Source organism: Epinephelus moara, chromosome 10 (assembly GCF_006386435.1).
Source record: "Epinephelus moara isolate mb chromosome 10, YSFRI_EMoa_1.0, whole genome shotgun sequence".
Classification (NCBI taxonomy): Eukaryota; Metazoa; Chordata; class Actinopteri; order Perciformes; family Serranidae; genus Epinephelus; species Epinephelus moara.
This window is the reverse complement of record NC_065515.1, coordinates 41,535,121-41,553,194: the sequence shown is the minus strand read 5'-3', so window position 1 is coordinate 41,553,194 and position 18,074 is coordinate 41,535,121. Positions and strand designations below refer to the sequence as shown.

At 39.8% G+C, this 18,074-nt stretch overlaps 1 protein-coding gene across 1 annotated transcript in view; it reads left to right on the top strand.

Moving 5' to 3' along the window:
* The window catches only part of LOC126396257 (inactive N-acetylated-alpha-linked acidic dipeptidase-like protein 2), a 770,727-nt gene that overhangs the window by 421,726 nt on the left and 330,927 nt on the right, over positions 1-18,074 (top strand). The window contains exons 7-8 of the mRNA XM_050054195.1: positions 4,502-4,621; positions 14,424-14,556. Coding sequence (XP_049910152.1) covers positions 4,502-4,621; positions 14,424-14,556 — 253 coding nt within the window. The remainder of the gene's footprint in view (positions 1-4,501; positions 4,622-14,423; positions 14,557-18,074) is intronic.

Here is an 18,074-nt window from a genome sequence, read left to right as displayed (position 1 = left end):
GGCACTTCATTTACTTGATGTGATAAGAGTTAATTACAGGGTGGATTTGAGCAGCCTTCAATCAGTAGACTGCAGAAACAATCCATGACCTCCTCTGTCTCCTCCCTGCATGGCTGCTCCTCTTTTCTTCACCATTCTCCCTGCCTTTACACACTCTGTATTTAGAAAGAGAGACCAGGGAAGGGAGTCATGCTTCCTTTTTTTCCATTCCAGCTATGTACCTTCTTTTGTACCCTGCATAATTTCTTCGAGATTAGGATTTGATGTATATCAGGGCCCATATTTGTTAAAGTTTACGTGTGACTAAAAAAGACCTGTACCGGAGAGTAGGACTTGAGACATACTTATAAACCATCGTCAAGGAGAGGGACTTTTCCTAGGAGAGCACATGGTAGAAACATAATTCTACACACTTAGATCTCTGCAGTATTACTGCAGAATATTGCATAGACAGAAGTGTGTGAAAGTCTCTTCTGTTTGGAGTTATTGATGTTTCCAGCACCTTGCCAAGACTAAGCTGGGTTGAGCAGTGGTTGTCCTACATCATCTGAGGAGACCACATGACATCGCTGTTATCACACTTGTTTTAGTAGTAGTAGTTGAAACTGGGAGAGAGAGAGGATGACATGCAGACCAGAATCAATCCTGCAGCCGCTGGGGCAAAGGCATAGCCTTTGTACATGGGGCACCAACTCTAAGAGGTTAGCTACTCACTGTGTCAGTAGTCCTGTCACTTTTAGGCTGCCTCTGCAAGTGACATACGATTGTTCCACCTTGTGACAGATGGCAGGATGGGATCATAGGTGGCACAGGTGTGACGTTTTGACAATATGTTACGCATCTGACCCAACAAAAGAGATTTAAAAAGTACCTGATAGCAGTTAGCAGCTAACTCAAAGAAGAAGAATATAAAAATACAGAGGGATTAATAAATAACAGCCCATTTATAATGTAGTCTGTTTCAAATGAAGCTGGTAGCCTCTGCAGTTGTGGTGAGTAAAAGCTCCGCCGCTATTTTTTAATTTTCTTACTTTATGTCCATCTCCATTTTAAAGAAAAAACATTCTTTGCTAGCTTGATGCTAACGGCAGTACTCAGCAGGTTGCTAAGGTGCTTCTGCTGTTTAATGCCATAATTTTTCCTATTGCCGTACAGTTGTCCACGGCAGCTTATCCCTCTGTCTCTCTATTGGTCAAAGTGACGGGAGAAATCATGAACAACAAAAAGAAAATCAAACATGCTAGACTTTCTGTTGGAACGTCATGAGGTGTCACAGACATGGCATCAGTTGTCGTCTACGATGAAACACTACCCGAGATGAAACGATGGATTATTGTGTACGACACTCTTTGTCGTTCACGATCCATGCCAACACTGTACGTTGCTGTGTCGGGCTATAATCAGGCTGATATCGTGTCGTGTGAACCAGGCATTAGACATGTTACCTAGACCCTAGGTCCCTAGCGTTTTCACCACAAACAGTACTCTTAAATGTGGGCGGGGGTTCTTGTCTCTCACTGCTCAGTCCAACTCTCGCTGTATTTCCTCATCATCAACACAGAGGGAAGTCTGCACCTCATTTATCGTCCACAGAATGAGGTTGCATGTTAACATTTTAAGAACGAAAAAGAACAGGCTGGAGTGAGAGTCTCTCTCAGTGGGATATTAAAAATGGCGGGGTTTTTGCATTGAGTAACATTACAAGTAAACATTATACCTTAAAGTTGCAGGCAGTCGGCCCAATGAATGAACTGATTTTTTTTCACATTCCAGAAACATTATTTTCTCATGGATTGTCTCTGCCTAAACATCATCTCTTGATAGGTTTGGATTCCCCTCGAGCTCTTCTAAGTGGATAAAAAAAAATATGAAGACATTTAGAAAATGTGTCACCTCTGTTGTCCAGTTAGGTCCTTGGTCAATTGAAGCTTTTTCTGTTATGATGTGGGTGCAGATATAACTTTACTCATCAGCTTCAATAGTGCCAGTCTGTGAAGCCTGTAAGGAAACCCCCCTTAAAAGGCAACAAACTCTTATTAAAGCTTTGTATTAGCATGGCTTTGGGTGGAGAGTTTAAATCTCCCATGTTGAACTAAATGCAGTTTAAAAACACCAGAATGAAACTGTGGCAAATACATTTAATATTTATCATTTTATACAGTAAAACTTTTCAAATGTATTGGACTCTGACAGGGTCCAAGATATATTGGTTCTCTTCTCATCCTTCAAAAACTCAACCTGGGTTAAGAGGAAATATTCATCATCTCAACATGAGAATGATGCTCACAGCGTCAGCCAGACAGAGACCACTTACATTGTTAATTTCATTACCGCGGTGAGATGAAATGAAATGAAAGAAAAAAAGGGAGAGTGGAAAGAGAGATGGATCTAGTTCAAGCAGCACCATCAAAGTGCGTATAGAGATTCTCCTATATTTCAATTTGCTGCGTCTTGTACTGTTCCATGGTCTGCAGTTTAAATGGAGGACTTTTATGATGCAAATGCAGGCAGGAGCGATAAATCTCCCTCGCTGTCCTCTCCTGGGCTCCCCTGATGCAAAAGATGTGCGCTCTCTCTCTCTCTCTCTCTCTCTATCTCTTTCTCCACACACACACACACACACTTACACACACACACACACACACACACAGACTCAGGCGCTATCTTGCACTCTCCCTCACTTACTCTCCACTGCAGCATCGTGTTACATTCGCCCCCTGGCCACATGAAAAATGAATCAGGCCCAGGTGATGCAGTGATGGGGTGGGGAGGGGAGGAAGAGAGTGAGAGGGGGCAAAGAGAAACAGAGAGGGGGGAGAAGGGAGAGAGAGAGACCCCAAAAAGTAATGCTTTGACTTTCCTCAACAACTTCTAGGTCACTTTAATTTGGAAGATGATAACTCAGTCAGCCGCTCAGTCACAGAGACACACGTGCATATACACAAAAACACACACAGACACCTCAAAACACACACACACACACACACACACACACACACACACACACACACACACACACACACACACACACACACACACACACACTTGGCCAAAGTCACTCCAACGGGTGGTAATCAGATTCTACTGAAGTGCTGTTATATTGATTAAAATGCCTACATCAGGAATGATTACACACTGGCAATTTATATAATTGTTGTTATTGGTAATTCCTCTAAAAAACTCTCTAAAAAATATTTCAGAGTCTCTTTAACACGGCAGTGTTTAAAGGGGTACTCCAGCAACTTAGTGTTGTTCTCCTCTCACAAGCTCAACTCACAAGAGACAGATTTTGAAAGGAATGGTCAGAATCAAAGCAGCAGAGGGCAAGATATCCTGACTTGACCTGACTATCTCTTGTATGGGTCAAGCTCCAGAAATGCTGGATCCTACATTTCCGAGGATGCAACCCCAGAGTGTCTGTTTGTCATATACATAACATCTTATGTCTAACATATACATAAACATCCACATTTTTCAAGCTCCACAACCCTTAAGTTTGTAATCAGGATTTTTACTGATTTTCATCTTTGAGCTCAAGCAGAGATAAATCTTGTGACATCATATGGGTTATTTTCTCAGACCTTAATGGTGAAGTGTGTAAGATTTTAGTGTGATTTGTGAGTCTATTGGTGAATTGCAGATTTCAACCAGCTAAAATTTCTCCTGGCTGGAATTCCTTCCTTGCAGTTGGGCTTCTTTCAACAAAAAAATGCGAAAACGCAAATGGCCCTATCTTGACCCAGTGTTTGGTTTGTCTGTTCTGGGCTACTGTAGAAACATGGTGGTGCAACATTGTGATCTCCAAAAACAGAGAAATGCACCTAATGTAGATATAAATGGCTCATTCTACGGCAAGGAGAACACAGCAATTCTTATTTTCAGGTCAATATACACTAAGGAAAAAATACTTATTATATTGTATTTAATTTCTGCCAATATATCTCCCTAAATCCTATACACTGAACCTTTAAAAATCCCCTCCAGCGCCACAGATGACAATATACAACAGTTTTCACAAGCTGATTAGCACTCCCCATGAACAGTAAACTGACCTTCTTCCTAAAAATTGTGTGAGTGACTTTTATATTCACTCAATATTGGAAGCCATTAGTGGACTCAATTTAGTTTAATTTTTATAATGAAGTACAAATTAGCTAATTTAAAACTGGAAATATCTGCTTCAAACTAAATGTAAACCAAATCTGATGAAGAAATCTGTTTTAACTCCCAGGACTCAACAGTTTTCAACCCTCTATGCTACAGGCACATTTTGGTCAGAAATGATTAAGATTTAACACCCTGCCCTAATGCAGAGTAAGGTCAACCACAGAGCATAAAAAAGCCAATGAGCACACAGCTGATTGAGGCATATAAACACATATAAGTTACCTGCCATCTGGATGGCATATTATGCACTTGGGAGAACATTTGATTAAAGGGCATTTAATGATTTCAGTAACTGCTGACCCCACTGAGCCTCTGTGCTGTTTCTCCACATCAGGGGGAGGTGGTCGATGTGCAGTACGCCACTGTGGACGACCTCAGGAGAGCCAAAGACAGCCTGAACCTCACCAACCAGATTGCCGTGGTCAAGCTTGGCCAAGCACCTTTGCTGTACAAGGTAAGATCAAATCAAATCTCTGCAAAGTGCTACCGCTCTGCTCTGCTGATAAGGGAATCACACATGTGATTTACTGCTGTACTTGAGATCTACCTGATACTATAATCCTGCAGCAGGAAAAAAATATCCACCCAGACTGAGGAATGAGATCTTTTGATCTTTGAAAATAAGTGCAAGGTATGACTCAAAAAATGATTTTCCTATAATGAGGGGGTATAAAACTGAATTTTCAAAATGATCTTGGGTATTTTAATATACTTGCATCCAGATATAGCTCACTGCCCTTTAAAATATCTAAGTACAGCTTGCTGCACAGGGATATTTTTACTGAACAGGGCCTAATGTATATGGCTAGTCATGCATCTCTAATTCCTCATATTATTTTTGCCATAAATTTATCATACCTGACTCCTGTATCTGCACTCCTTCAGTGCAAATATGTCTGAATCCATCTGCTTTAATAAGAAATAACATTAGCAATGCATTGATTGATTAGGCCCGTTCCTGCCTGGATGTGTGCCACATTCAGCTCAAAGCAGTTCTCCTATCAATTAGAAGATGACAGGGAAAATATAAATTCCAATCTTGTTAATTAAAACATAAACCTGTACTTACATGTTAATTACTGATTAATTTATAAAGCTTCCATTAAATTAAATGTAATTTAATTACACGAACCTGAATGCAAACTCCATGTGGGCTTGACGCAATTCAGAGGAATGGAAATTTATACTGTAAGTGGGTCTGACACAGTTCTTTCAATGTATGTCAAGTGGCTCAATAAATATTAACATATTAAGTGTGATACTTATTTTTGACAGTGACTTCTATCTTGTCATATCACATGATTGATAATCTCTTACACCGCAGGTTTAGGTGCAAAACTTCAGTGCAAAACTTCTTTCTACGTGAAAATCTAAAAGCTTCATCCCCATTTGTTTTTGCTTTGTGCAGTGAACTAACAAACCTAATCTGCTAGAGACTGCAGCGATTGAACTAATATCTCAAATTCCTGTCAAAAATATGTGAGTTTGTTGACATTGAAGTGATACATGCGCCAAAAGAGATATTTTACTTCAGACGACAACAATTAACTTGTTTCTATATAGATCAAACATTTAAGAATTACTCTTTGGTTGAGAGCTTCGGAAAAACTAGTAAAGTGACCTTGTGTTGGGATTTTTTGTTGTTCAAACTGTTATTTTCAAGGTCAAGAATAATCTTTACAACTTAAAGCTAGGTTAGGCAGTATACTGGAAAAGGCACAAACAAACAAACAAAAAAACGACCCTCCTCCTGCAGCTCTTCCTCTCTGTCCTTAGCCCCTCTCACCAGGCAAACAGGCATATTCATGAACTTCACTTTGTTTCCCATACATTGATCTATTTCATTTTATTCCACTGTAGAGCTGCACACAAAGCATTTGCTCAGCCCCTCCTTGCGTAGTTCACGCCCTCTCTTTGTTCATCAGACCACAAATAAGACAAGAATAGGGCCCTACGATTTCCATGATGCAAAAAATATGGATGGAACCTCAGAATTTGACAATAAAAATGGGTCAGCTGTAAAAAACAGAATATCACGGAATTGTCCAAAATGCAGACACTGTTAAAAAACAGTGCTTTCCCTACCATTATATGTTTTTTACAGAGCCTAAGCAGAATAAACAGGAAAAAACTGCAATGTGTCATTTACAGGAACACTATGGCCTCTAGTTTCGCAGACCGGGCGAGGCGGAGGCGCAGCACACCTGGGCTTCGCCAACTGGGTGTGGCCAGGCTGATTTTGCAAGTTTGGCACACCGTGCGCGCTGGTGCAGCTACTCCTCTTTCCCACCTCCGTCCCTCCTACCTGCACAAGTCAGAAAGAGGGAGGAGAGAAGGCGTGGAGTGGGTTTTACACACATCACACCAATCAAATGACCCCCTCTCCTCGCCCTTAAATGCGCCGCGCGAAGGCGTAATGAGAGTTTACTCAATTCGCCATGGCAGAAGAGCAGCAGCGTCAGACGGCCAATCCCCTTTGATCTGACATCAGATGTGACGGGACAGTCGATATAGAGATACATTTATGTGCTGATTGCAGATAGTTGCATTGAATAGTGTTTTTTGGGTATTTATTGCATTGTTAATGTGCCTGATATTCTGGAAACCTGCCTGTGTGGTTTTGGTGACGTGTACGCACTGTCTGCTGGTCAGCCAAACTTCGGCTTACACCAGCTGCGCTCCGCCTGCGCTGACAGTAGACCTGGTTTCAGCTGGCGAGCTTTTAGCGCACCTTCGGCGAAGCTTTTTGGCACAAAACTGTCACTGCGCCAAGCTGGATCTGTCGACACTTCCCCCTGCTGCGATGCCACACCCATCTCAGCGCACCTCGGTCTGCCAAACTACCAAACTGAGCGCGCCTTGGGTTGCGCTGCTCGAAACTAGCTCTGCGCAGGGTTTGCCACCCTGCGCCACCTTGCGCCGCGCCGGGAAACTAGAGCCCACTGTCTGTCCTTCACTCCCTGCGTTGGTGTTTTTTATTGGGCTTGGCTCCTCCACACACTCCAGGTGTGGAAAGTTACATCTGGGCAGTAAATACAATCAGCCAGCTGATCGGGCTCATCTGCTCTAACTTTCTCTCAGAGACTTTGCTCCGCTCCGCCCTGAGTCCTTGGATTGGCACTGTTGTGGCAATTTTTAAAGGTGTCATGTGTGGGGTTTAGAGGCATCTAACGGTCTAACATCTGAGACTTCTTCAGTGAATCAAATGTGTAGGAGAACCAGGGGTGGGTGATAAATCGAATGTTCTCGATGTATGGCGGCTTGTTCAACGTGGAATAAATAAAATGACCATATCATGAAGTGTAAATGGTCACATTGTTGTTGTTTTTTCTCTCCTGTAGATCTCTCCCTCTCTCTCTCTCTCTCTCTCTCTCACACACACACACACACACATACACACACACACACACACACACACACACACACACACACACACACACACACACACACAAGAACACACACAAATATGATACTCACACACACTACACTACACTTTCTGCTGAGCGACAATGTGTGAGCTGCAGGTGAGGCGTGTTTCTCATAGCATCAGTATGTAGTAGCATTTTGCCACCAACTGCAGCTTGCAGCTTGTTTCCATCTCACAGTGAATAGATCATCAGATTTAATAGGAATGTGTTAACAGTTTAATGTAATGGGATTAATAATAGCTTGAACATTCCTCAGACCATGACTATTTAGCCACATTTAGTGACCATGGAGCACTAGTACAACTTAATACTGTTCATATATGAACTGGAGAGCTGTTTGTTATTTCCAGCTCACAGTGAATAAATCCCTACGTTTAACGGTGCTGCTGTAACAGTTTAACTTTGCGCTAACTGCTAACAACAACTGTTGACCAGAAGCTGCAAGTTCAAAGTAAAAACATCAACACTTCCTGGACAAGATTAGCTGGGTGCTTCAAAATAAAAACACCAGTGGTTCTGCTTTGATCTTAGAGTAAATGCTGATAGTAGGAATATTTCTGTCCTGATCCTCCTCAACCTTAGTGCCGCATTTGACACTATTGATCACGCTCTTCTACTCAGCCGTCTTGAGTAATGGGTGGGTCCATCTGGTACAGTTCTTCTCTGGTTTCACTTCATTTCAGGTCAGAATTGGGGAACACATATCAGAGACAATTAATGTTGACTATGGTGTGGCCCAAGGCAGTGTCCTAGGACCTTTGTTGTTTTCAATCTTTATGTTGCCATTGGGATCTATCATTCGTCAGTTTGGTGTGTCTTATCACAGCTATGCTGATGACACACAGCTGTATGTGTCTGTAAAGCCAGATGACCCAAATCCCCTGTCTAATCTTGTTGACTGTTTGCCAGCTGTCAATGATTGGATGAGCCAGAACTTCCTAAAACTAAATGAAGACAAGACTGAGATCCTCCTCGTTGGCCCCAAAAGTAAGAGGGACCTGGTTCTCACTAAACTGGGTCATCTAGCCACACAGACACGACCTCTAGTCAGAAACCTCGGTGTCATTTTTGATTGTGATCTAAATTTTAAAGCTCATTTTAACTCATTAACCAAAACTGAATTTTTTTATTTACTCAATATAGCTAATGTACGACCTCTACCGAGCCAGCAGGATGCTGAGAAGCTTGTCCATACTTTTGTTTCCAGTCGTCTTGACTATTGTAATGCCCTTTACACTGGCCTACCTAAAACTGCAATTGCAAAAGTACAGACCATTCAGAATGCTGCTGCCAGGGTTTTAACAAAAACTAAAAAGAGAGACCATATAACTCCTGTTTTACGTAACCTTCACTGGCCTCCAGTATCTTTTAGAATTGATTTTAAAATCCTTCTTCTGGTTTTTAAGACTCTTAATGGCATTGCCCCCTCTTTTATAACAGATTCCCTATCACCTTATATGTAGTTCATCTCATAATCTTGCATTTCAGTCATCTACAGTACTCAGAGGAGATTTTAAAATAATACGATATATATTGTGTATCACGATATAGCCTACAAATTGCCCAGCCCTGAGGAGAACTACAGTGGCTGATGTGAAAATGGGAATATGTGAATGGCCCTATTTAGAGCCAGTTTATTTGTCCGTTCTGGGCTACTGTAGAAAAAACCTTGTGGTCTCCATGGGAGAGGACCCACTCCATATGTCAATATAAACACCTCATTCCAAGGTAATAAAAACACAACAATTACTATTTTCAGGTGATTATAAACTAATGAAAATATACTGCAAATATTATATTCCATTTCTGCCAGTATATCCCCTTAAATCCTATACACTGGACCTTCAACTGTCATTTCACTGAAGTTCAAAGTTTCACTTTTAGTAGTTTAATAAATATACAGTAGACCCTAAACTTACAAGGAAGCCGTTTCCTTTGCTTTATTCATTGAGCATTACTCTACTTCTGAATGTGAGGTTAGTTGTAAATGACAGGCTAATGAGCCATAACAGGAGTAAATGGAGGTTACCAAAAAAAGGAGAGGAAATGTTCAAAGAGGGGTCGCCATACTGCATTTACATTTACACAGTTAGACTTTTAAAAAGCCATTAAATCAGACCACCTCCTGCCACATGGGACCCTGCTAGCAACAGGCTGCTGACCCATTTTTCCTCCTCGCCCACAGTTTGTGACAAATTTGATCATGTGTGCCTCATAATGCCTCTGTGTGTCAGCAGCAGAGAGAAATGATCGCCCTTTACATATAAATGGGGAAGGATGATTGATGAGGCTTGTACTCTCACTAATGAGTGTGTGACGGTGACTGCAGGCCCAATGTTACACCTACAGCTACATTTATATTTGATACACAAACATAGAACACATGTTTTGCCCATGTTAGCTTAAGTCAATGAGTTCCATTAGTACCAACTAATTTCAGAATCAGTCAATGACCCTGTTGTACTTTATTTTATTTTTTTTAGTAAATGTATTGAATCTTGCTTTTCATTATAATCTGTAAATTCCAATCAACATTTGTGAACATTTTGTTATGATTATATTTAATGCATTTATGTCCATATGAATGTCAGTCATGTGTATGTGTGTGTCAGTGTTCTCTGTAGCCATGTTCTTGTTAACATAAGTGTGCAAAAACAAGTTTTTCCACGTGAATGCATGTGCATGTGCAAAAGTGTGTGCAGACCACATGGCTTGTAAACAGTATGTTTATGCGTTGTACATGCATAAAAATCTCTGCATTAGCGTGTTTTATTATAAGTGGGTGATATTGTGTGTCTTTTGTGCATAATTGAGTGTCTGTTAGTGTTTGTAAATGTGTATGTCAGTGTGTGTGTGTGTGTGTGTGTGTGTGGTGTCCCTGTTTTCCAGTGAAGGACAGAGTTGTGATGAGAAGAGAATGACCGTGGTTGGTGTCACATATTCAATAAAATAGTCATCCACGCTCATAAAAAACAAGGACGCTACATTTCCCATGGACAACAATGAAATACTGCTGTGCACTGTGGCAGCTGCAACACACTTCCTCCCACCCAGCAACTATTCTCCATCTATCATTACCAGTCATGTGTGCTAAATAAACAGCAATACAGCATAACCTTTGATCATCATGAAATAGACAACCAGCCATATGAACAACAAAAAAACATAAAGAATTAAATGAATGGGAAGTCAGTTCAGTATTATATTAATTTGCCACAAAGAACCACACGCAGCTGTAAACTAAAGCTCACTTTCCACTTTTATTTATACTTTTGATTTATACTTGTGTGTCAGCTCTATGCAGAGTCTATGCCATACCCTACGCATATGGCCTACACCGTTGTGAGCATTTATACTTGTGCTGTGGTTTGTCTGTGTCACTCTGCAGTTACACCTCCATAACACAGGTAGGCGGTTAGGTTTGTGTGAAGTGCTGTAAAGTTTAGTTGAGTCCAAACACACATTAAACACAACTTAATAATGACAATTTCAAGCACACAGTTTCATTGTAACTTGACAAAGCTCTTGTCTTTTCCAAACAAATACAACATGCTAACATTACTAGCACAAGCCTATGGCATTTTTAATTTTGTAAATTAACAACTAGCGGAGATTTCCTCTACTCAAATGAAGCCAGGATATATCACACACAAGACCTAAAATGCTGTTTTGTGGGGGCTTTACTGTCTTCATAATTTATTGTTTCTTCTTTGTGAAATAAAAATAAAAGAAAGCTTTGTTTTCACTGAGGGAAACAGTTTTCAGCATAAAAAATAGACGTGGAGTTACATTTCTGGGGAGGTGCACGTCAGGCTACGGCATTGGTTACTGTGTAGGCTCTGCGTTGGCACAGAGCCTATGGCATAGGTATGATGAGGATTTGACATATTTTGTCTGCACCTCTGATTGGCTCCGAATGGCAGTGATGCAAAGTGACACCCTGATGAATGTGCTAATTTTGGGTCCTTTTCCAGCATGATGCAATGATGTTCCACTACAGATAATGTCCATCTCTGTTCAAGCAGTGATTGAACATTGTTCCAAATTAGTCTGGACCAAATTTAAAAGAAAGACTGAATAAGTAACAGATTAAAAAACAGATATTACCACTGTAACATTTGCACTGAGCATTTGCACCTCCCTGTTTTTACACAGAGATCATGCTGTAGAGCTGCTACAAGGTCCCTTCTTCATGAGGCCTTTGTCTTTTTAAACAAAACCAAACAATGGTGGCATCATGCTGCTCCAGTGTGTGATTTTTGACAGCATGCCAGCATGGAAGAAATACAGTAGAGGCATGATGTTGCGTGACATGTAATACAGCAGTGTCGGCCTCTAGTGTGACATATAATGTCGGCAGTGCTTTCTAAACGAAAACTATGGCATTAACAATCATTGACTGTCTCTGTTATATGCCTGCTGATCTTGTCCTCTGCTCAGAGGGTAACGAGCTTCTGGACCTCATTGTTTTCCCAAAGTGCAGACATTTTCGGCCACTGTTAGTCTTTTTGTGTTAACAGCTGACTGCCAGCTGACTACCAGCTACTTTTTAAATCTCTGCGCCATGTAACACGTAATCAAAACATCACACTCGTGCAGCCTATGGTCCTGTCCTGCCAGCTGTCCCTTTTACACAGACGTTGTTTTGGGTCAGTTAGTACCTCTGTTGTGATATTGCTACATTGAACAGACAGTGTAATAGGGGCTCCTGTCTCCTAGAAATTATATGTATATGTTATGAAACTGCTTTCTTAATGTCTGTTGCATGTAACAAAACAATACATTTATGCACTGCATAGGCTTTGAAAGGAGGTGGTTGGGGAGGATGGCGATCGCACAAGCGCAGGACCTTGACACCAGAACTTCGAGTTGGTGTCCGGACTCCTGTCTTAGGTTTATGCAACAAAAGCACTTTGGTCAAGGTTAGGGAAAGATCATGATTTAAAAATAAAATACAAAAAATAATATAAAATAGATAGGCCTAATTAAATTTGGAAGTATTGCAAGAGTGCCTATTTTGGCAGAAACAAGCTGAAATATGTCATTAGTGAACATTTTACTGGTAGCTGTTATACGTTTTCAGGAAACATTTTATTATATGTTCAGTATCAACATTTTTGCAACTTGCAGATATGTTAATTAGCAACATTTTCTCATTATGTTAAAGAAAACGTAATTTGTTCCACATTGCGTTTTCCCCAAAAGTACTTGCTGTTTCAAGGGCTGCTACTGTTCCCCTACCCTTTTGCAGGGCATCTGTGACATCCAGTGTGCAGTAAAAAAAAATATAAAGGCATACTTGTCTGCTGCAGAGCTGTGTACATAGCTCTGTCTATCGCCTTTTTTTTTTTTGGCGGATTTTCCCTCACTTTCCTTAGCTAGTTTGGTTGGAAAGAGCATATGGCACTGCATTTTCCATCCAGAAATGCATGTAAACAAATAAGCACCTACTGCACATTGAATGCTATTTTTTCTTAGAGTAATGAGACAATCTCACAGAGAAGCATCACTTAAAATGTGACCTTTGCAAAACCACTGATATCCAGTAGTCCATATATGTATATATTGGAATGGATGATATAAATAATATAAAATCCTCTATCATGGTGGATGTCATTTTATATAATGATATCAATTTACTGTATATTGTGATAAAGGTTTTTTTGTTTTTCTGGAAAATCAATTGATAGAATAACCAGATGGGAATATGTGATTCAGCAAATACCTGAAAAATCGATGCACTTCATCAAATTGATGGCAAAATCAAATGAAAATCCACTAGTGGCACAAAGCAGTCCTGCTCATTGGTTGCAACATTGTGTTCAACAGCCCAAAACACCAGCAGACATAAAAGTGATAGCCACCCATGTTATGAACAGTTAATGTCAATATTCTATACATGGGGTTGGGCAATATGAAGATGTAGTGAGACATCAAGTATTTTAGTTTCATGTCCTGAACATGATCTGTAGGATAGTGTTAGGGGTAACTGTTAACACTGACATCCAGAGCAGAAATCCTCTCTGTGCATCTGTTCCCCACATTTCATAGACAGCTTTTGCAAGTACACATTAGAATACAAGTATTTGCTGGTGTAACAAATGTATACTGAATGTCTGCCAGTGCAATAAGATGATCTCAGGTACAATATGTCAGATTCACAAAACTTTTCTGGGATATATTATTGAAAGTAAATTTGATTGAATATCCTGTTTTTGCATTTCTCGTTTTTTATTATAAATGAATCTATATTGTTAATTCTGTACTAATTAGAAATTTAACAATATTAACAATGGATCAAATGATTAACGTGAAGAGGGACAGTATTTTTATAACTCTGCAGTCCCCCTCAGCTCCACGGGGTGTTTTCTTCCACCTAATTTTTTTGCTTCTCTAGCCCGCTCATTTGCTGTTCAGTCTTATGGCTTTCATCACTCCTGTTTCCAGCAGCAAAATGTCTATGATAAAACTGACTGCCCTCTACCTGCCCAGCACCAAATGAAATGGACAAACACAGTTAGCAACTAGGTGGTGAACATAGTAAAGCATTTACTGTAGCCATTAAGGAACCAAATATTTTCCTCAGGATGTGTTGGAAATATACTGTATGGGTAAATTGGCAGTTTTCTGCTAACAGGTATGCCTTACCAACTGTACAGTATATGTGATAATATGTCAGTGTTGTTTTTTCAGCTTGTTTGAAAACAACCAACATGTCCTCAAGTGGAAATGCATTTAACCATTTCCTGTCTATTTCCTGTTCACATTAAAGCACTGTAAGTGTCAAATGATGCTCACTGTGCCTTTATATGTATTATGTGTGTCCAGCTATCCCTACTGTCTGAGCTGGGTTTTGGAGGTGTTCTGCTTTACATTGACCCGTGTGATGCTCCCCCTGGCCGCCACACCTGGCATCAAGCCTTCAGAGTAACTCTCAACCCTGGCGGAAACCCTGCCACCAGTGAGTATATTATTTTCATTTGTAAAATCCATTTCTACCTACATATTCAAATTTGAGAGGACAGGTAAAAATGTCAGTTTGGGCTATACAGGTCATTCTTAATACTACAATAAAGTGGAGAGCTATGATAATTCATAATCAAAAACGACTATGCAGTTGTTTGTTTGTTTGTTTTTGCTTTATGCTTTATTTTAGTAAATGGTGCATGGACTGCACTTGTATAGCGCCTTTCTAGTCATCTGACCACTCAAAGCACTTTTACACACACTGGTGGTCGAGGCTAACATACGTGATTCCACCTGTTATTCAGTAACTGTTCACTCATGCTCACTGACCAATGAAACAGCCATTAGGAGCAACTTAGGGTTCAGTATCTTGCCTAAGGATACTTGGATTAGGGGAGCCGGGGATTGAGCCACCAATCCTCTGATGAGTGGATGACCTGCTCTACCTCTGAGTCACAACTGCCCCATTATTACTACTGTGACCCTGCAGTAATCTAGTAATATGTCTGAGAATTTTTTTTTTCTCATTGTTTTGTTATAACCCGTTATCATGAGAAAACAAAAGGGCATTTTTTTTGCATTATTTAATTGAATAGTTAACTTGAGAAGACAAGCTTTGTCATCTCACTATAAGTACCCTAATGAGAGGAAACCTTCATGCAATTATCTCATTATGTCGAGATAGCAAAGCTCACTGTCTGGAGATAAAATAAAACAACCTTTTGTGTTTTCGTGATAACGGGTTGATTATGACATTATCAAAGGATTTAAAAAAAAAAAAGGCTTGTTTTCTCAAGTAAAACAAAATAATTAACTCGTGATCACAAGATGACAAGCTTGTATCTGGAAGCATGGCTGTGCTTGGCTTCCATATTTTCCTGATGTTATCGCACAAAAACTGTATTTATTGATTTAGCACATACAGTATAATAATACTGGTTGAAACTGGGTGTCATACAGTTAACAAAAATATAACATATATTAATAGACATATTACAATTACCATGTTGAATTCATAGTTGAAACCCCTCTACCCTGGTGAATCTGGTGAATACCTGAAATTTACTCACATCGTCTACCTTGGCCTCAGGCAGAGGACGTTATATCTCTCTGTATCTCTGTGACTCTCTTCTACTGTATTTAAATCACCCTCCCAAGATGAACGACCTCTCCGACCCTCAGTCTTGTCCCCACTTCCTGTTTTTCTGCCCGGTCTGGCCAATAGGGACGTGTCATTACCGCTGAAGTATCTTTAGTCCTTGTAAGAGTCCCAGTACCACAGTGGCAAGACCCAGTAGAGCCCCACCAGATGTCTGGACTGCTGTGTGAGCATGTGTAAGAGTGTGTGAACGTGTATGTGGGGGGATGTGTTTAAGTGGAGGAGTGAGAGAGACAGATGCTGGCTGTCTGGTCTCTCACCAATAGCAATGCTCTCAGGTCCCCTGTGCTAATACAGCTCAGAAGAACAGAAGATGTGAAAGGACACCTCATTACTCATATCAACCACACTTTATTCAAGACTGCCGAAGTTAAATCTCTATCGTTTTTATCACATAACACATATTCTGTGAATTTCAAAAGAAGGAAAAAATATTTATTGATTTAGTGATTATTATATTAAGTAATTAGCTCTCATCATAGTTTTCTTAATGGCAGTGGTGCCATTCCTACGCATATTCAAATTGCCAACCTAACTATAACGTATTCACAGACACAATACATGCATGCACAGTTTTATCCCATTGATATAAGCCTCACTGTTTACTATTCGCTCTCACTAAACCAGGCATGTTCATAGTCTGGTTGTTCAATATACTATATGTGGCCCACCACACAATATATATATATATATATTAATCAAACAAGATCACCTTGCATTTTTCCATTCACCTCATCATGGCAGGACTATCATACAGTTTGTAGACATGCTCCCTGTAGGAACTACGCAGGTTGGACAAATGTGTTTCCACAAACAGATTTTCTGCTAGGGAGAGCAGCAGTAATCTATCATTAGCCATTGACTCACCCACTCTGTGATAAATACAGATCTTATTGCTCTGGGTGTAAAAAGTGAACTTTTTTAAAACTCAAATTGTATGCATATGGTTGAGTGTTCTGTATAATAGCTTTTCTAAAATTAGATTTTAATAACCTACAATGCATTGCCTTGCTTACAGTATTGCAATATATTACAGTATATTGAATCGTAACCACCATATTGTGATACGTATTGTATCACCAGATTCTTGCCATTACCCAGCCCTATGGCAAAGACATGTAAAATCTACTGCTTTTTCATTGAAAGATGAAAAAGTTTTTTTTTTTGTTTTTTTTTAAATTAATAACTCATTTAACGTGAGAAGCAGCTGCCCCCCAGGTATTTCCATATTATCTAATCTGGCCCCTGGGTCGGAAGTTGCTCTTTTGTGCTATACCTAACAAAGTAACAGCTCAACCAGTGTTTGCTGCAGTATTAAACAACACTTTCTGTTACCAAGGTGACCACACATGTTGCCAAATCATCTGTATTGTCCCAATATTTCTATGGACATACTATTCATAATATGAATATACTATGTGTTCACTATAGGGGAGAGTAAGTGTGATTAAAAAAAGTACAAGACGTAATATGCCTGGTGATATGATAAAGAATGTGCAATCACACAATATAGTCCCACTTTGAGGTCTTAAATTTAGGAGTCATGAAAAGTTTTGCATACAGCTCAACTTCTGATGCATTCAGTAGAAGCTTAAAAAGCTCCCATTGTTGTTTTTTGAACATATACAGTATTGAAGTAAAAGTCTTTTCTTACAGTTACTCTAATCTGCTGCCTTCAGCTCTCTGATACCAACTTGAGCACCACAGATGGTAAATAGACGGTATGTGCTGTCACTTGCTACACATGCAGATTATTTGGTAGGAAGAAGCTGTTGGTAAATCTGTTCCTGTACTGCGAATGATCCTGTCCAGCCTCCCAAACATATGCTTTCAGATAAAGCCAACAAAACTGACTGTTTCTAAGGTGGAGCCATTTTGCAGCCTGTGATTTATCAGCCATTCAATTAAATACTTGCAATATTATTTGTATATTTGTTTCAGGCTTATATAATTAGATTCCAAGTAATGCAGGCGTTTAAAGGTCAGAAATGATCCCAACAGCAATATCAGAAAAACATGTTGCATTCTTATCTGAACATTGCTTTTGATAAGCTTTGCTTTTTCGAACACCAAAACAAGTAGATTGCAAAATGCTGAAAATGGCCCTCTGTTGTCTTTTCTTGACAAAGTACTAGTGTTAGATATATTTTTTCTTTGTTTTTCATGGATTTTTTCAGCAAGATCATTATCTTTTGAGTCATTTTACACACAATTTCACTATTCCCAGGTTTACATTTTCTTCTCATGTGTGCAGTATATGCAGATTTCTCCCCAGTGTAATACGTATGAGAGATGGGAGCAACACAACCACATCTGTCATCTTGCTTAACAAGAATCAAATCTCTTGTTGGTGG